We start from the raw sequence: 17,980 nt of genomic DNA on the forward strand, positions 1-17,980 counted from the left end.
GAAGACAGTGAACGCCAAGCCCTCTCCTGCTGCCTGGTCTCCCAGGAGCACCCACCTCATGGGATAAGAGGATTAAATGAGATAATACAAGGGAAGGGCCTAGAACTCTGTCAGCTTAGAGCCTGTGCATGGTGAAACACAGAAATCCACAAGGCAGGGCGAAGACCCAGCTCTGTGCTTCCAGCTGGGAGACTCTGCACAAGTGCAAACTATCTGAGCCTCGGATGCTTTGCTTGCAGAATGAGAATGTTTCCCTGAAAGTCTGTTTTAAAGATTAAATGAGTGACATGAAAAAGTGCCTAGTATCCCACAAGGTGACCTGGAGAGAACAACAAATGTATCCTGTATCTATAATTATCAGAGCAACTGAAATACTAATTGTATCTTACAGATTTCAACCAAAAGCACCTCTTTTAGACAAGTTGACAATGTAGAAACATCTCGAAATCCACGTAACACAGATCCAAATCCACACACATATTTCCACTACTCACAGAGTATTTCTGCTCCACATGTGGGGCTGCCTTCCTGTGAACTCAAGACAAGGGTGGTGTGACCATGACAGAGAAAAATGGAGTCCTGCCCAGCTTGCTCTAAGATACACGTTTCCAGCAAAACTGGCCATGACACCAAACTTTCTAAGTTGCTATCCTTCTGATCTGCACCACAGCCTTGCTTCTTTCATGTCAGGAGCAAACCTTGAAAGTGAGTTTGTTTCATTTTACAAAGTAAAGGAAGCATGCTGGCAACAGTGTTTTTCTTTTGAGGTTACTGTTCTAAAAATACTGTTAACACCTCACCTACAGGACTGCTAAAAATGACTTCTTGGAGTATGAAGGAAAACTGGATAGAAACAAACAAGAGAAGGAGAGAATATACAGTAATTATCTATCATAAGATGACAAATACAAGGCAAAATCTCTTCCCTTGAATCCAATTATAAGGCAGATATACTGTTATCTATGAGATGTGGATTATTAGCACAGGACAATGTACATTGGAATCACCCAGAGGGCATGTTGAAACTCAGCTTGCTTGGTCCCACCCCAGTTTCTGATTCAGTAGGTCTGGAATAGGACCCAAGAAGGTGCATTTCTTTTTTTTCTTTTTTGAGATGGAGTCTTGCTCTATCACCCAGACTGGAATGCAGTGGCGCGATCTCGGCTCACTGAAACCTCTGCCTCCCGGGTTCAAGCAATTCCCTGCCTCAGCTTTCACAGTAGCTGGGATTACAGGCACTGCCATCATGCCTGGCTAATTAAACCCATGACAGGGTTTCACCATCTTGGCCAAGCTGGTCTTGAACTCCTGACCTCGTGAGCCACCCACCTCAGCATCCCAAAGTACTGGGATTACAGGCGTGAGCCACCACAACTGGCCTCCAAGAAGGTACATTTCTAACAAGTTCCTGGGTGATCCTGATGCTGCTGGTCAGGGACTCCACTTTCAGAACTGCTAGCATCATAGTTAAGAGCAGAGAGTTCCACAGTCATTCTAAATAGGCTGGGACCACTTAACTCACTGTGTGACTTTATACAAGTTGTTTACATTTCCTCCTAAACCTATAAAATAATAACAGTATTTGACCTCAAATGTTTTAAAAGTTCAATGCATTAATCCACATAAAGTACTTAAAATGGTGCCAAGTACTTAGGAAGCACACATTCACTATCATTATCATCTAGCTCTTGGTTTTTAAAAATTTAATACATGCATCTACATAAATTTTCAGGAAAAGAAAATTTCTAACGAAAAATTTAACAGTGGCCCCTGATGGCTGCAGATGAGCACGAGGGTAATAAGACCTAGGCCTATAAACTAAAGCTGACCTCTTGCCTGGGTAAATGGAGTTTGTCAAATATTTTGCTGACAGGAACTGGTCAGAAACCTGTTTATCAGATGTAGAACAAAAGACAGGATTGATGAAATCAGTCACCCTCCACTAGACCCTTAAGATACCTAAACTTTCTCCCTACTGCTCAACTGTATATTTACCTTATCTTATGTACAGCATCGCTGTGCACCAAACAGAATTACAGGAAAGGAACTGTTGCTTCACTATCCTTTTCCCCCACCTTCTGTGTCACACATCTCCCCCTATTAGAAAACGCGTCTCCCCCTACTAGAAAATGCATATCTACTGTGCCTCAAGCCGTCTACTTCAGGACACAGTCTCGGTCTATATTGAGCCTGTGTTCATGGGCTCAAGTCCTCAAGCCTGGCTCAGAATAAGCTGTGATTTCTCTAAGTTCCAGTGCCTGTTATTTCACTTAGTTGACAAAATATATGAAGAGAGAGAAAGAGAGAGACAGTCTCTGTCGCTCTTCATATATTTATATATAATATATATTTATAATCTTTTTTATATATATTGTATATTTATCATCACATATTTATATATATTATATACATGAAATGGGCACAACACACATTTTTTTCCTCTCTTGACTAGGATATATACTTCTCCAGAATATTTTATAGCCTTTAATCTAGAATCATACAGTTCAATGACTGGTTTTTTAAAAAATCTTGCTAGGCTTTAAGGCAGCAGCTCATCTCATACTTTAACATGCATGCCCATCACCTGGATATCTTGTTACAAGGCAGATGCTGACTCAGTGGGTCTGGGCTGGGGCCTAAGATTCTGCATTTCTAGCAAGCTCCCAGGTGATGAGGGCCCTGGCTGCACTTAAAGCAGCAGAGATTAAAGGGGCAGGAAGCTAATCCAGCTAAATCTGGGGGAGCCCTAGTTCTACAAGGGCAGATGGACACCTTTCTCCTGATCCCTTCCAGGGACCTAACAAATCCTCAATCCTGTCACTCCCTCTCCCCTCCCCCATCTCCTTCAAGACAAGGCCAGAAGGGCACCAGCCAGAATGCAGGCCTCAGCATTGAGTCCCTCACCCTCTCCTGGCTTCTCCCAGTTTCTTCCCTTCCTGCAATAAAATATTTGCAGATGTCCTGGAGGGGAAGTGTTAACAATATTTTTAGAACAGTAACTTCAAAAGAAAAATATTTTCAGTATATGGTCGATTATAAATAATGTTGAAAACAGAAGTTCCAGCCTGGGCAACTTCGTGAGATCCTGTCTCTACCAAAAAATTTTAAAAATTAGCTGGGCAAGTTGGTGTGTGCCTGTGGGCCCAGCTACTCACTACTAGGGAGGCTAAAGTGGGAGGATCTCTTGAGCCCTGAAGGTCAAGGCTGCAGTGAGCCAGGATCACACTGCTGCACTGCAGCCTGGGCAACAGAATGAGACCCTGTCTCAAAAAAAAAAAAAAGAAAGGAAAGAGAAAAGTTATCCCGAGACAGGAAAATAGACCATCCTAAAGCAGAAGTTTGAAACGTATTCTGAATGTTTTTAGTCAAGGGACCTAAAGAACATCCACGGAGTCACTGTTTACACATCCTGACCAGCCCCCAAAGCCCCTTTCTCTGGGCTGTGGCTGAAAGCCCTGGAAGGCCAACTAGAAAGCTCCCACCAGCATCTGGGCCTATCTTTACCTAACATCCTCCCTTTTCCCTGCAAAGGAGCATCTCTTTAAGACAGCCAGCAGTGGGCCTCCTGGATTTCAATGTCAGCCTTGGGCTATTCGTTTTGAAATATTTCTAAGATTTAATAAATCCTTATTTCAGGTAAGTGATTAATAATGTTTTAAAAAATAAACACTGCCAGAACAAAAACATGCTTCATTTAATAAGACTGGTCTCTTGTCCCTTAACTTATCAAAACCCAAACAGTCACAAGATAACAACTGAATCTCTTAAAACAGAATGCTGGAATGCCACAAATTTTAAAAACAAAAACAAACAAAAAAAACACACAATTAGTGATATCTGCAACAATAAGGATGAATTTCAAAGACCTTAGTTAAGCAACAGAAGCCAGACACAAAGGAATACACCCTGTTTGATTCCATTACAAAGATCGGAAAGTGGCAAAACAAATCTAAGGTGACAGAAGTCACAATAATTGTTTCTGGGAAGGTAGATGTAAACTAGAAAGGGACCAAGGGACTTCCTGAGGAGCTGGAAATGCTGTTCTATGGGTGAGGGGGCGGGGGCTCTTACAAGGACACCTTTAAGTCATTTGTATAAGATCTCTAACTTATACCTCAATTAAAAAAAAAAAAAAAAAAGAGTGCTATGAAATCAGCAAAACACTGAAGCCTATTTAGACACTAACAAGGAAAGGATCAAATCTGAGCCAAGTACAGAATTTACCCTCTTCCAAGAGGTCCTGAGTGTCATGCTGCCTGTGGGTGGGCTTCCTCTCTTCATCCTGGCAGTCGTATTCAAAACATTCTTCTTCCCCGCCCTTGTCTCTCAGGGACATTGCTGAAGTCACCCCAAAGCCAAAACATCACCCTAAGGGACCATCCTTGGGGGTGCCTCCAACCCCCCTACCCAGAGGAGCCATGCAGGCCCGGGCCCCCAGGGCACACGCTGCACCCTGGCCCGGGCTGCAGACATGCCCTGGCTCAGCTGAAGTGGAGGGGTGTACACAAAGCTCCTGGCCCAGCATCACCCGGGCAGGACCCGGAAGGGGGTGGCTCCTACGAGCCTGGAGGAGGGGAGGGGCGGGGCGGGGTGAAGCACTTGGCTGAGTGGGAATGCCCTGCCAGGCGCAGGAGATTCAGAGGAAAGCCCTGCAGGCAGGTACAGGATCTCTGCAAGCTCTCGGCCTCCAGACTCTCTCCACCTTTCCTCCCCCAGCAGCAATGAGGAACGGTAGCTTCCTAGAAGTCTCACAGCAACTGCATGGGGCAACACCAGCTAAGCCTTGAGCAGGCACACCTGTCTAAAGGTGGGGCACTGGCAGAGGAGTTGTCCTGCTGAAGCATTGCCCAACGCCCTCAGATGAGAGACTTCCTGTGGGCGGGCTTAAGATGTGGAGACCAATCTAACTGTGACAACTGCCTGACAGTGCTGAGCAGGGGAAGGAAGGGATCATTCTGATTTCCAGCAAAAGGGGAAAAAAAATGCAGTGACCATTACCACATTAAACGTAATTCATCCCAGTCCTTCTTTGATAATAACCTACATTTTCTTCTTATCAATCGGCATTTCATAAAATCCTGCTCTTACCCTAAATTTGTGTTTCCATAGCCAAATTTATAAAGATCTCTCTAATTACTAGAACAAGGTAAGAAAAAAATCTAAAGCCTAACAGCCTGCAAAGCTGCCTGCAGAAAGAAGCCACAGTTTAATTGCATACCTTGATATCAGTTCCTCCGTACTGTTTGCTTTTGCCTGTAACAGTGAGAATGGCAGGTTCTTCTGTCAAACCCAGTGAAAGGCAGCCCCGGGTACTAGCATCTCAGAGAATCACAGTTCATTCTGTAATCTCTGTGCTTCAGCCATCTCCCAGCTACAATGTGCAGGTCTCCTGCTCCTAACAGCTACACCAGGACACCTATTCCAACCTCTCTGACCAGCTGCCTCCCCCAGGTAGCCAAGAGAGAAGATTTTAGCCAAGGCAAGGTCTTCATAAAACAATTTTTTGCACAAGTTTGGGAACTACATCTCATTCATCTTTGAATCCTTAGGGCCAAAAATTCTGCTCAGGTGGCTAAAAATATCAGCTAAATTGAATTACTACCTCCATAAAGACTAATATGAGATCATATACAAGTGCCTCTAAATAGAAAACCAGAGTAATAAAGATTTTATTTAAAAGTCTAAGGACATACACATCCTCTAGTTAATTTTTTTTTTTTTTTTTTTTTGAGACAGAGTCTCACTCTGTCACCCAGGCTGGAGTGCAGTGGCGCAATCTCGGCTCACTGCAAGCTCCACCTCCTGGGTTCACACCATTCTTCTGCCTCAGCCTCCCGAGTAGCTAGGACTACAGGTGCCCGCCACCATGCCTGGCTAATTTTTTTTTTTTTTTGTACTTTTAGTAGAGACGGGGTTTCACTGTGTTAGCCAGGATGGTCTCAATCTCCTGACCTCATGATCCGCATGCCTCAGCTTCCCAAAGTGCTGGCATTACAGGCATGAGCCACCGTGTGCGGCCCTCTAGTTTATTTTTTAGAACTTGAAAATGAGAGCTGTAGTTTACCATGTTAAAGATGTGTTCTTTGTAAAAAAAAAAAAAAAAAAGGAAAAGAAAGTGTAGAAATTCAGGCAGGGAGTCCAAAATTCTATATTGAAGTACTGCATAAGCTTTAAATATAAACACACTCAAAAAATGTTTCTTTAATATCAATAAGCTTTATCGGATTAGACTAATTCAATTCAGATGACAGTGGGCACATCTATAAAGTGTTGTGAACGACACAAACGGTTTTTCTGAACCCCCAAGAAGGGAAGAGAGAGGAAGAAGCTCCACCTTGTGCATGATTCATTCAGCAAGTATCAGATTGACAATAAGATGAGTAGGATATTGTGCTGGCCACAGTGTACATAAAGGAAAACAAAAGCTAACTTCACCGATTCTAAAATACTATCAAGTGACTTTACTCATAATAAATTCATTTATACTCATCTTTTAATTCAAATCTAGAGTGTCCCTATTATGAAATATACAGAGACTTAGATATTCTAAATGATGTCCAAGTCTCTATATATTACATAATATTTAGAACATGACTTTATTACTTTTCCCCTAACTTTTAATTATAAAAATATTTAAAATATGCAGAATAGTTTAAATAACACTACAGTAAACACTGGTATCCCTCCATCGGAAATGAACAATGAATATTTTGTTTTTTGGGGGTACATAGTTAAGATTTACAGAAAAGTTACAAGGATAGAACAGAAAACTCCTGGATAGTACAAAAAGATTCCCCAAATGGTAACATTTACTACATTTACTTTCTCTTTTTCAACACTGAAACAGTACTATTTTGTAACCCACAGACCTTATTGAGATTCCCTTCAGTTGTCCCAGTAACATCCTTTATGGCAAAAGAAACCCAAGATCATGTGTTTCATTCAACAGTCAGGTCTCTTAAGTTTTCTTTAATCTGAAACAATTTCTGAGTCTTCGTATTTCAAGACATAGATATTTTAAACAATACAGGTCAATTATTTTGTAGAAGGTCCCTCACTTTGGGTATTCCTGGTGTTTTCTTATGATTAGATTTTGTTTATGAACTTTCGGCAAGAAAACACAGAAGTGGTGTTACTTTCTCTTCAGTGTATCTTCTCAGGGGGCGTCTGCTGTGGAGCAGTCCCACTACTGCCAATGTTAACTTTTTTTTTTTTTTTGAGACAGGGTCTCATTCTGTTGCCCAGGCTAGAGTGCAGTGGTGTGATCATGGCTCACTGCAGCCTTGACCTCTAGGCTCAAGCGATCTTCCCACCTCAGCCTCCTAAGTAGTTGACACCATAGGCACATACCACCATGCCTTGCTAATTTTTTTATTTTTTGTAGAGACAGGGTCTCATCATTATGTTGTCCAGGCTGGTCTCAAACTCCTGGGCTCAAGCAATCCACCTGCTTCAGCCTCCCAAAGTGCTGGGATTACAGGTGTGAGCCACCATGCCTGGTCCCATCCATCAGTAATGATTATTTTGTTTTGTTTTGTTTTTTTGAGACAGAGTCTCACTGTGTCTCCCAGGCTGGAGTGCAGTGGTGCAATCTCTGCTTACTGCAACCTCCGCCTCCTGGGTTCAAGCTATTCTCCTGTCTCAGCCTCCCAAGTAACTGGGATTACAGGCGCCCACCACCACACCTGGCTAATTCTGTATTTTTAGTAAAGATGGGTTTTCACCATGTTAGTCAAGCTGGTCTCAAACTCCTGACCTCAAGTGATCCACTCACCTCGGCCTCCCAAAGTGTTGGGATTACAGACAGGCATGAGCCACTGCGCCCGGCCCCCATCAGTAATTTTTAAAGCTCCAGTTTTTAAAGCCCAATGTCAACTTTGATCATTTGGTTTCCCCACTGCGAAGCTATTATTTTTCCCTTTGTTATTCAACAGTGTTTCACAATGATATACTTTGAGACCACTAGTTTTAATAAGTCTTGTCTTTGTCATTTATGTGGATGGAAAGTGGTGAATTTCTAATTTCTAATTCCATCATTCCAACACTTATTAGTTGGCTTTCTATTGTTAGTAATAACTTTTTCTTCCCTCCCATTATTTAGTCATTCATTTATTTATATCAGTATAGACTCATGGATTCTTCCTTTATTCTATAAATCATAATCCTTGACTATTATTATTTATTTTGATGTTCAAATTGCTCCATATTAGGCCAGTGGAAGCCCCTTCAGGCTGGCTGCTGTGTAAGACATGAAATTTTGAACACAGGATCAACCCCTAGATGCTTCATGTCACCCCATTTCTCTGGGTTTAGACACTCTTCAGGATATCCCTCTCCCAATCTCTTCTTTCCTCCCCTCCTGCTGCAACGGTGTGACAGAATTCTCCAAACTCATGCACATCTGCCTTCACTTCACGGTTGAAGGCAGAGATGGGCCAAAGGGCATCTTCCCTGAGAGTGTAGTTTCTCCAAAAGTCAAAGCAAAATAGGACCCCCAAAGACTGGCAAGAAAGCCTGGGAATCCCTGTGCCAACTGAGGGATGAAGAGAGCTGGGCCAGGCTGGACATGGAGCCTGGAGCTGGAGGTGTGAAAGACAGTTAAGTAACAGATGTGTGTGCTGTATCAAAGGCGTAGACTAGACACTGGGACCCACAGCAGGGAAGCAGAGAGTGAGTGCCTGATCCATCTCCAGGAACACTGGACAGGAAGACCAGTGGAGGGGAGGGTCAATCACCTCTTGCAGGGCGGAGGCACATCGTTCTCTGTCTCCCGCTCACATCTACTTGACATACTCCATAGAAGTCATCTTCCCAAAGCTCTACCCTGTGTTGTCCAAAGAGTGGCCATGAGCCACTGGGGCTATTTATGTTTACATTTAAATGGATTAAAATTAAATAAAGTTTAAAATCCAGTCACACTAGCCACATCTCAAGTGCTCCACAGCCATATGTGACCAGTGGCTACCATATTTGACCGCAGAGAAAAGAACATTTACAGCATTACAAAAAGCTCCACTGGATAGCACTGATCTAAAGGGTGCCCCTTATTTTTAAGATGGGAACTCTATGTTTTCTTGGCTTCCACACCCTGCATCTCCCCTGCAGCCTCTGCTCCCAGCCTGTCTTCCCACCACACCTCAAACAGACAAAACAAGCTGTTAACTTCTGCCCACATAATGCTACGGCCTTAGCTCACCTGTGAAGGGGACCAGACTGCCACCCCCAAACAAAATATGCCCCTTTGGCATAAGGTTTATTTTGAGCACAAGCAACTGAGGAACAGCAGATGCCGGGAAAGCTCTAAAAACAGAGCATAAATTTCCCTTTTATAAAGGAAATTTACATTTGGAGTCTCTGTCTCCTGTACAATCTCTTATCAACGGACGAGGCACCCACTTGAATCTCCACATACCTTATTAAACAAGCCTTGCATATCCCACATTTCCAAGTTGCCTTCCCATAACTTACTCCCCAGCAGGAACCCCAAACCCCTTTTCCTTTGTCTCACCTTTTCTCCATACTTTGTTGCCCTTTGGGATGATACAGAACCCTCCAAATTTTAATTGCCTCTTTGACTCTTATTTCTTTGTGATTGCCAGTGCCTACTTACATAATTAAAACTGATTTTTCTCTTGTTAATGTCTTTTATCAGTTTGATTCTCAGGGCACCTAGCTACTGAATCAAGCAGGGTAGAAGCATGAAGTTTTTCCTCTGCTATACCTCAACATGCCCAACTCCCAAGGCCTAACTCCTCCTATCTTTCAAGGTCTGGTTCAGCAGTGCTCCCCATCTCCTTCAGGTCTGACTTTCTCTCCACTTCATCTGTCCCATTGATGCTCAATGCTCCTCACTCACATTTCACTTCTCTGCTCCTAGAGAGCAGGGTTGGCCCTACTGAGGGTCATGTCCCCAAAGACCTTGCTCATACAATTTAAATAAATAAATAAGGTTGGGCAAAGAGGCTCACACCTGTAATCCCAGCACTTTGGGAGGCTGAGACAGGAGGACCACTTAAGCCTAGGAGTTCGAGACCAGCCTGGGCAACACAGTGAGACCCCATCTCTACAAAAAAATTTAAAAATGAGGCAGGAGGATCGCTTGAGCCCAGGAGGTCAATGCTGCAGTGAGTCGTGATCATGCCACTGCACTCCCGCCTGGGTGACAAGAAGAAGACCTTGCCTCAAAATAAATAAATAACGCTGGGTGCAGTGGTTCACGCCTGTAATGCCAGCACTTTGGGAGGCCAAGGCAGGCCTTGGCCTGGCCAACATGGTGAAACTCCATCTCTACTAAAAACACAAAAATTAGCCAGACATGTGGCCGGCACCTGTAATCCTAGCTACTCAGGAGGTTGAGGCAGGAGAACTGCTTGAACATGGGAGGCGGAGGTTGCAGTGAGCCGAGATCGGGCCACTGCACTCTAGCCTGGATGACATAGCAAGACTCCATCTCAAAAAAAAGAAAGAAAAAATTAATTAAATAAATAAACAAGAGCACCACAAAGCTCCAAAAACTTGGGTACTGGGCTTGCTTTGGCTTTCTTGCCAAGTCTCTAGTCCTCAGCTCCTATGTCAGAGAGGGCATTATCTCTATTGTACTACAGCCAGTTATATTAATAAAAACTTAATTCTAAAACAGTTACATTACAAAACTGTTTACATTTCATTCTTTTTCTTTTTTTAATCCCCTTAATAACCATAGAGAAGAGTGCTGTGTGTGGAAAGAGAGAAGTCAACCTCTACCTTCACGGGTGCATCACACAATAAAACACAAGACAAAGGAATGGGGATCTGGGGATCTGTTTGCATCAACGTGTAGGAAAATTCAAAAACTCAGTTCAGAAATGCAGTTTTTCAATTAATGCTTAAAATACCTCTAACAAAACTTCACTCATGCACAAAAAAAAAAAAAAAAAAAAAAAATCACGAACCAGCCACCGCCATCTTGGGTGACACTTTAGAGATCACTGAAATCAGGTGAGGACAGAGCACACCAGACTGGCCTTGCGTATACCATAAATCTTCATTATGGAGTAAGAAGCTATAAGAATAACTTCTGCGACAATCTACCTGAGTTTCTTCATTTGTGAAATCAGTATGAACTAGACCACCTCCTGCCCCAACATTCAAATCTATCAGGTTATAAAAGGGGGAGGTGAGCGGGGATGGAGAGCAAGTCTGATTACAAAAGAAACTGATGCCACGAACAGGTGGTCAAAATGCTGCACCTTGTTCAAAATACCTTTTTTTTTTTTTTTTTAAAAGACAGGATCTCACTCGATTGCCCAGGCTGGAGTACAGTGGCATAATTATAGCTTACCTCACCTTCCTGCGCTCAAACAATCTTCCCACCTCAGCTTCTAAGTAGCTGGGACTATAGGTGCATGCCACCACATCCAGCTAATGTTTTGATTTTTTGTAGAGACAGGGTTTCACCATGTTACCCAGGCTGCTCTCAAACTCCTGGCCTCAAGCGATCCTTCCACCTCAGCCTGCCAAAATGTTAGGATTACAGGCGTGACCCACTATGCCAGGCCCCCATCAGCCTTTTCAAAGAGATTTTTTTGTTAAAGGACTTAATAACTAGTAATGTTTCTGAGAAAATAAAATTAAACACTGACCTGGCTCTTCGTCGATTACAAAGAGCTATTACTTTATTTACACTCCACAAAGGCTCCAACCAGTGTTGTTACTCCTGTTTTCCAGATGGGGAATCTGGGTTCACAGAGGCCCACAGAAATCCCAGGATATTCCCATACCAGGTGGCCACACGAAGTACAGCCCTCAAACACAGCCAGCCAGCGCTCTTTCTGCCATTCTACCTATTTCTAGAGTAACTACAAAGAGGGCTGTTTCTTTAACATAAGTACATACACTGAACCCAAGCCCTTTTGAAAATTAAAAAGGTGTCATACTCTTTCTAAGCACACTTGAAAAAGTGACCAGTGTAGCCAAGAAACAATCTAAGATCCTGAAACTGACCTAAATAATTCTTTTCCAGCCCCTCCCCATGCCTGGGGCTGCTTTCCACCGACAGGAGCACAGTTTCCCAAATACACATGATGTAAAGAATCCCCCAAAGTATGTGCTAAAAAATTTAGATTTCTCAGGACTTCTCCTAGTCTGATGTGAGTCTGAGAATCTGCTTTTTTAATAGGCAGACGATTTTCAATGATTTCCCAAGTTTTAGAGGTTCTGCACCAGAGATGGGATGCATCCAATCTGAGTAACCATGACCCTGTCTGACACTAGAGTTTAAACTGTAAACATTGAGTATGTATGTGCAAATTCTGCCAAGACTACTGCTATTTTGTATTGATTGCTGGCTATTTCAAATCTCTTATAAAAGTCACTTGAAGACACTGGGTAATCAACCCCTCCAATGTCTTATCCTTGTAAGCCCCTGTCCCATGCCTCTTGTTATATTCTCCTCTGGGGGCGGGAGAGCAGGGCAGGCAGAGATGAGTGCTGAATAGAAAACCACCACAACAAACATTAATAAATGGGAGGAATACAGTTACTCAACACTGAATAAAGTTCTCCTATCCCTCAAAGATATAAGAGAACAGTAGCTATCCCTTAATTCCAACTTCAAAAGAGGGGTCCTAATTGGCCTGCAATCTATATTCCCATGCATATACACTTCTTTTTCAGTGCTAACACTGCAATTTAAGTGTGAGTCAGTAACTCTGACATAAATGATGATTCTGCATCTTTTTCAAAACATTTGACTCACCTTTTATTCGTATCAAAAGTTCCCTAAAAGCTTCCCTCATTGGCAATTCAAATGCCAAATAATCAGAGACAAAGCAATGGTGCATGTCTATTGACTTGCAATAAAAAAGAGAAAGGCAAATAAAAGACAGGTACTTATAAACAGGGGCAAATTTCATTTCCAGACTAACCTGCCTGAAGCTAGGAAGGAACCCAACTAGTTAGAAATGTGTAAGCAAGTAACCACAAAAGTAGCGCATAATAGAAATCTCCTTTTTGTACATTTCCTAAACCAATTTCTGAACTTCTGTTCCTTTTATTCCCTACTTTACTGCCTCTTTAAATGGGATTATGAAAATGCCAGTGGTCCCAGTAAAGTCTGCCTCAAAAACCTTCTTCTCTTCATCCAAAACGGGATAGAGGATAAAAGACAAGTATTTTGCTCAACATACATTCAGACAATAACAGCAATTAATATATTTACCCTTGAACAGATGAGCCATCTCCTCTTCCATTTTCCTTTGCTCTTAGAGGAAGACAGATCAGGGTCTCTCAGGGCCAAAAGACTCAACTGAGGAAATGCTGGGTAAGAAAATCCTTCTGATGGACACCCAGATAAGAGCAGGCCTCCACTCACCCTCCAGATTGACCATGGCAAGTGACTGGCTTTATTTCAGGGTGTAAAGGGAACTGGATGGTGTGGCAATTGGGTCATGGTATTAGGAAACCTTCTTCCCCCACTTCCAGGATGGCATCCACAGAGCTATGGCCACACCTGACTCATCCACAGGCCTCTGACAGCACCCTGCTGTAACCAGTGCTCCCTAATCCAATGGTACAGTGAGGATGTATTCAATCACTTACTTAAAAAAGTTAGAGAGGGTTCAATGAGTCACAAATCACCAAGGAAACTAGAAGGAGGTCAATGATGGTTTCCAAAAAGGAGCATCTCTAGAATTTCCTTTTGGAGTTAGGTAACAGAATGGGAACTTGCTTTAAGAACGAATAGATTCCAAAGAAAAAAGAACTCATTCGTCCTTTGCCCTCATAACCCTGGGAGCTGCCTCCAATCCTTGTTACTCAAGACAGTTAAAGATGTACACAGAACCAACATGACAATGTCTGCATCTAAAGCCGGGGGACAGTGAAGTTGAACTGGCATAGTTTTTCTGCATATTTAAATACCACCCCCTGAGAAAGCCTTAACCCACAGTCGAGGCAAAAATCAGTGGATAAGAGATAATTACGCAGTTTTTCAGTTTACTAACTAGGCCAGGTCCCAGCCTGTTACATCATTCAGGTTAATCAAATGTAGTCAGGAATAGAGCATTCTGAAACTCCCGACTCAATTAAAAAGCACTTACCTTATCTATTAATGGCTCATATAGGGCTGGGAACATATCATCACTGGGGAACAGACCCTCAAAGTGCATATATTAATTGTGCCCTTCTTTTGTGAAGGCATGTGATATGAGGGTCATTTTCAAGAAGAAATTGAAGAAGACAGATTAGATTAACTGTGTAATACACAATTTTGACGTCCAACACCCCAGGAACCTGAGACCCCGCCCACTGTGATCTCTCTGAGAACGCACCTCAGTGCTGTTTTCCATGTGCTTGAAACCTCCTGAGACCTGTCCAGCCACACACTTGGCCTCCACCCAGTCTCCCCTGGAATGTGCCACACCCTCCCTGCACAAACCAAGGTAGTGACAGAAGGACACATTCTTTCCCTGCCCTTCCCATCACCGCCCCACCCCCACCTCTGTTGGATCCAACCCGCAAACTTCATTTGAATCACCCGCTAAGTGGTAAGCTGCTTCTGCCTTTTCTCCAGCCTCTGATAGTTCCCAGGTCTGGGCTCAGAAAAGGGCAGAGTCTTCAAGGCCTGCTGCTGACAGTCCAGGAAGCCACCTCTTGCACACACTGTTCCAAGCCCCCAGTTTCCTAACCCCTCCAACAGCAAGAGCGCAGTGAACACATTTCCACTTGCACACATACATGCATCAACAACACACTCACGTCTCACACCAGAGAGAATTCAATCCAATAGAAGTATAACACTTACAAGCCCAGCATACCAAAAACCATCTCCCCTTCTAAGCAAATGATCATACATACTGCAGGAGTCTTTCACGGTAAAGAGCCCTGCCCACCTGCCACCTCCTCCACCATGCCTTTGGAATTGTCGGAGCCAGTGGTGCTAGTTCTGGTACCCTCCACCCGCCAGCCGCCTGTCTCCCCTAAAGGTTTCAGGACCCCCCTGCCACCCAGAAGGAGACAATGCCCCTATACACATCCCAGCTGTATTTTGCAGGGGCCATAATTACCATCTGAGCATTCTTCATAATACCAGTCTAGTTCATAGTAATCCGCTTCGATAAATTTCTGCATAGTCAGTAGTCTTGCAGAGGAAAGAATGGACTTCACAGCGCCATCAACATCAAGTAAAACGCTGCCATGCCTCCCCGCCCTTCCAGAATATTGGGCAGAAGAACATCCCGAAACACACCAGAATCAGGCTGTACATTCTTAACGACAGTCTGGAGCCAAAACAGGAATGTGGGCAATGAAAAGAAAAATTATATGGGGGAGGGAGGGAGTAGGAGGAGCAGAAAGGAAGGCAATTTGCAGAGCTACTGGAGACCCTGGCAGCACTGCCAATAAAGCGGCACTGGACAGCAGCCCTGAATGGGAGTAGCCAGGATCATCCTATCCAGACGCCCAGAGGGTGACGTCAGGGACACACACCACCACCGGCTGTCTCACTCAAGCCTCGTCTCCTGCTCGCCGCTCATCTTTCAATCTAACCGTTGCCATAGAAACTGGCCGGCTCTGAAAAATGATGCAGAGATGGAGGAAATGTCTTCCAAGGATGCTGGCAGCAGAGGTTGAGAGATGCCAGGCAAGGAAAAGAGAGGGTACAGGCAAGGGAGAGACAGGGGGGTCAGCACCATCATCACCTTCAATAAATGTAAGGACAAGCTTATTCACCCTACTCTGGGTCACGACAGAAAGAAGATTCTGGATTTGAAAACTGCTACCTTTTAAAATCTGCAAATCATTACTTTTGGTTTCCTTTCTTCAACCTGATTTAACACATTAAATGTCTTTTATAATGTTTGACCACCACTTAAAGGAAACGTACATGACTTAGAAAATGGAAACATTTTCATTTAGATGCACTACTATTCTCTGCTCATGCCTTTGCTCAAACTTCTAGAAAAATAGCCTATCACATACAAATAGAGGAGGGCACCATCACAAAGGGTTTGTGCAATACAATATGCTGTTTCATGGACACTTACATGTGTAATCAAGGCGCAAAAATGCACACACTAGAAGAAAACAGTCCATTTGTAGGACGTTAGTTGCCTCTGAGGAAGGAGTGAGGAAATGGGGTTTCAAAACTTTCCTTAGAAATGCACCCATATGTTTTATTTCCTTAAAAAATACAGTTAATATTAGTTCTAAATGTTTGATATGTTTGAAATATTCATAATAAAACAAGGTAGTTGATAAAAAGACAGATTTTAGACTATCCTATAGGTTGAATTTCATTCCCTAAAGCAGGGTCTCTCAACCTCAGCACTAATGACATTTGAGGTTAGATAATTCTTGTTGTGGAAGGCTATTCTGGGCATTGTAGGATGTTTAGCAGCAACCCTGGTGCCTACCCACTAAACGCAGGTAGCACTACTCTCTACCCCCCAGGATGTGACAACCAAAAATGTCTCCAGACATTGCCAAATGTCCCCTGGATGCAAAATTGCCTGGTTGAGAACCTTGCCCTAAACCAAAACTACTTACTTACTTCATTGACCTCTTGGCCAGGTACCGTAAGTATCTGTTGGTGTTAACAGCAGCATATATACAGATAATAATGTGTGTGTGTTTCTATACATGTGTATGTCTGCTTCTGTGTACAAAATAGAAAATTTAAAGGAAAATCACATAGACACATACATCTTATATAGAGAATCTTAGATGGAATCTATACTTTGTACTGATCTATCTCAATCTTCCTAAATCACTGGAAGCTGAAGAGCCTGTAATGCTGTGTTGTGAGGTCCTCAAAGAAATCTCTCTCTGCCCTGGGGTACCCTCTCCTCATGTTACAGCCATCTCTGGCCCTCACCATTAGGCCTTGCTTGCACATCTGGGCAGGATACCACATCAGACCTTCCCACTTGCCAGGTGGCTGGCTGACCCCATTTGGCCCAGCCTTTAGTGACAGCAGGTCCTGTCCCCTTGTGGACTGCAGGGATCCAATCCTTTGGCACTATGGATAACAGAACCTCAAGTCTCGGGGGGAAAAGAGAAGTTAAAGGCAGGGGCCCAAACCACAAGCAGACAAAGAAACCATCCCTGCATGGGGCAGTGGAACCACTGATGTTGATGATGAATTTTGGCTAAAATTGTTAACAGGATTCCAGAAAAGTTCAGAAAATGTAGGAGACAAGGGAATGACACCATCCCTGGCCATGCTGTCTCCTGGCTACCACTTATACCATGGAGGACCTGTGTCCCTCTGTCATCATCTCTTCCTCCTCCAAGGCATCCCCAACCCAACTGCACATTCTTTATGGTCAAAGTAGACATCAGATCCCATAGCCTCCCTCACTTACTTTATTCCCTCTCCCTGATTCCAACTTGAATATGCATTTTAAGTTTTCTAGGATTTGTGACTAAAGTCAGCAGACAATGATTTTAATTCCTTTCTTAAAATTGCCCCTGCTACCTGACACGTCTCATCTCTCCCTCTAGTCTTTTATATCATCCTATCTCTGGCCTTGATGGTGCCTCTCAAGAGCCCTACTGCAAGCCACCAAACAGCCCCCTCAGACGTTCACCTCAAGACAGATGAATGGAGGCCGGTGTCCCGAGGTTTTCTGAGGTTTTGTATAAAGTTCCATAAGGTCTTTCTAAAAAGATGATGATGGGCCTTATAAACAGGCAAATAGTTAACAACGAACTCCTAAAAAATCAGCAATGTTCACCAGTTCGATCCAATCAGGGTTGGGGAGGCCCAACAAGAATTTGCAAAATGATTTAATAAAGGAACCGGAGGGCTGGTTGCATTGGCTCATGCCTCTACTTTTACCACTTTGGAAGGCCAGGAAGGAAGGACAGTTTGAGGCCAGGAGTTCACGACCAACCTGGGCAACATGGCCAAACCTCATCTCTACCAAAAAAAAAAAAAAGTTTAAACCAGCTAGGTGTGGTGGCACATGCCTGTAGTCCCAGCTACTTGGGAGGCTGAGGC

At 43.4% G+C, this 17,980-nt stretch overlaps 1 protein-coding gene across 7 annotated transcripts in view; it reads right to left on the bottom strand.

Moving 5' to 3' along the window:
* Window positions 1-17,980, bottom strand: part of TRAK1 (trafficking kinesin protein 1) — a 214,060-nt gene that overhangs the window by 64,619 nt on the left and 131,461 nt on the right. For 2 of the 7 annotated variants that reach the window (XM_025375296.1, XM_025375294.1), the window contains exon 1: window positions 15,045-15,407. The exons of 4 other annotated variants lie outside the window; for them this stretch is intronic. In XM_025375296.1, the coding sequence (XP_025231081.1) occupies window positions 15,045-15,108 (64 nt within the window). In that variant the 5' untranslated portion in view covers window positions 15,109-15,407. Of the gene's footprint in view, window positions 1-4,224; window positions 4,531-15,044; window positions 15,408-17,980 lie in introns of those variants that run through there. One more of the 7 variants, XM_025375299.1, reaches the window with a different exon arrangement.

This window comes from Theropithecus gelada, chromosome 2 (genome assembly GCF_003255815.1).
Source record: "Theropithecus gelada isolate Dixy chromosome 2, Tgel_1.0, whole genome shotgun sequence".
NCBI lineage: Eukaryota > Metazoa > Chordata > Mammalia > Primates > Cercopithecidae > Theropithecus > Theropithecus gelada.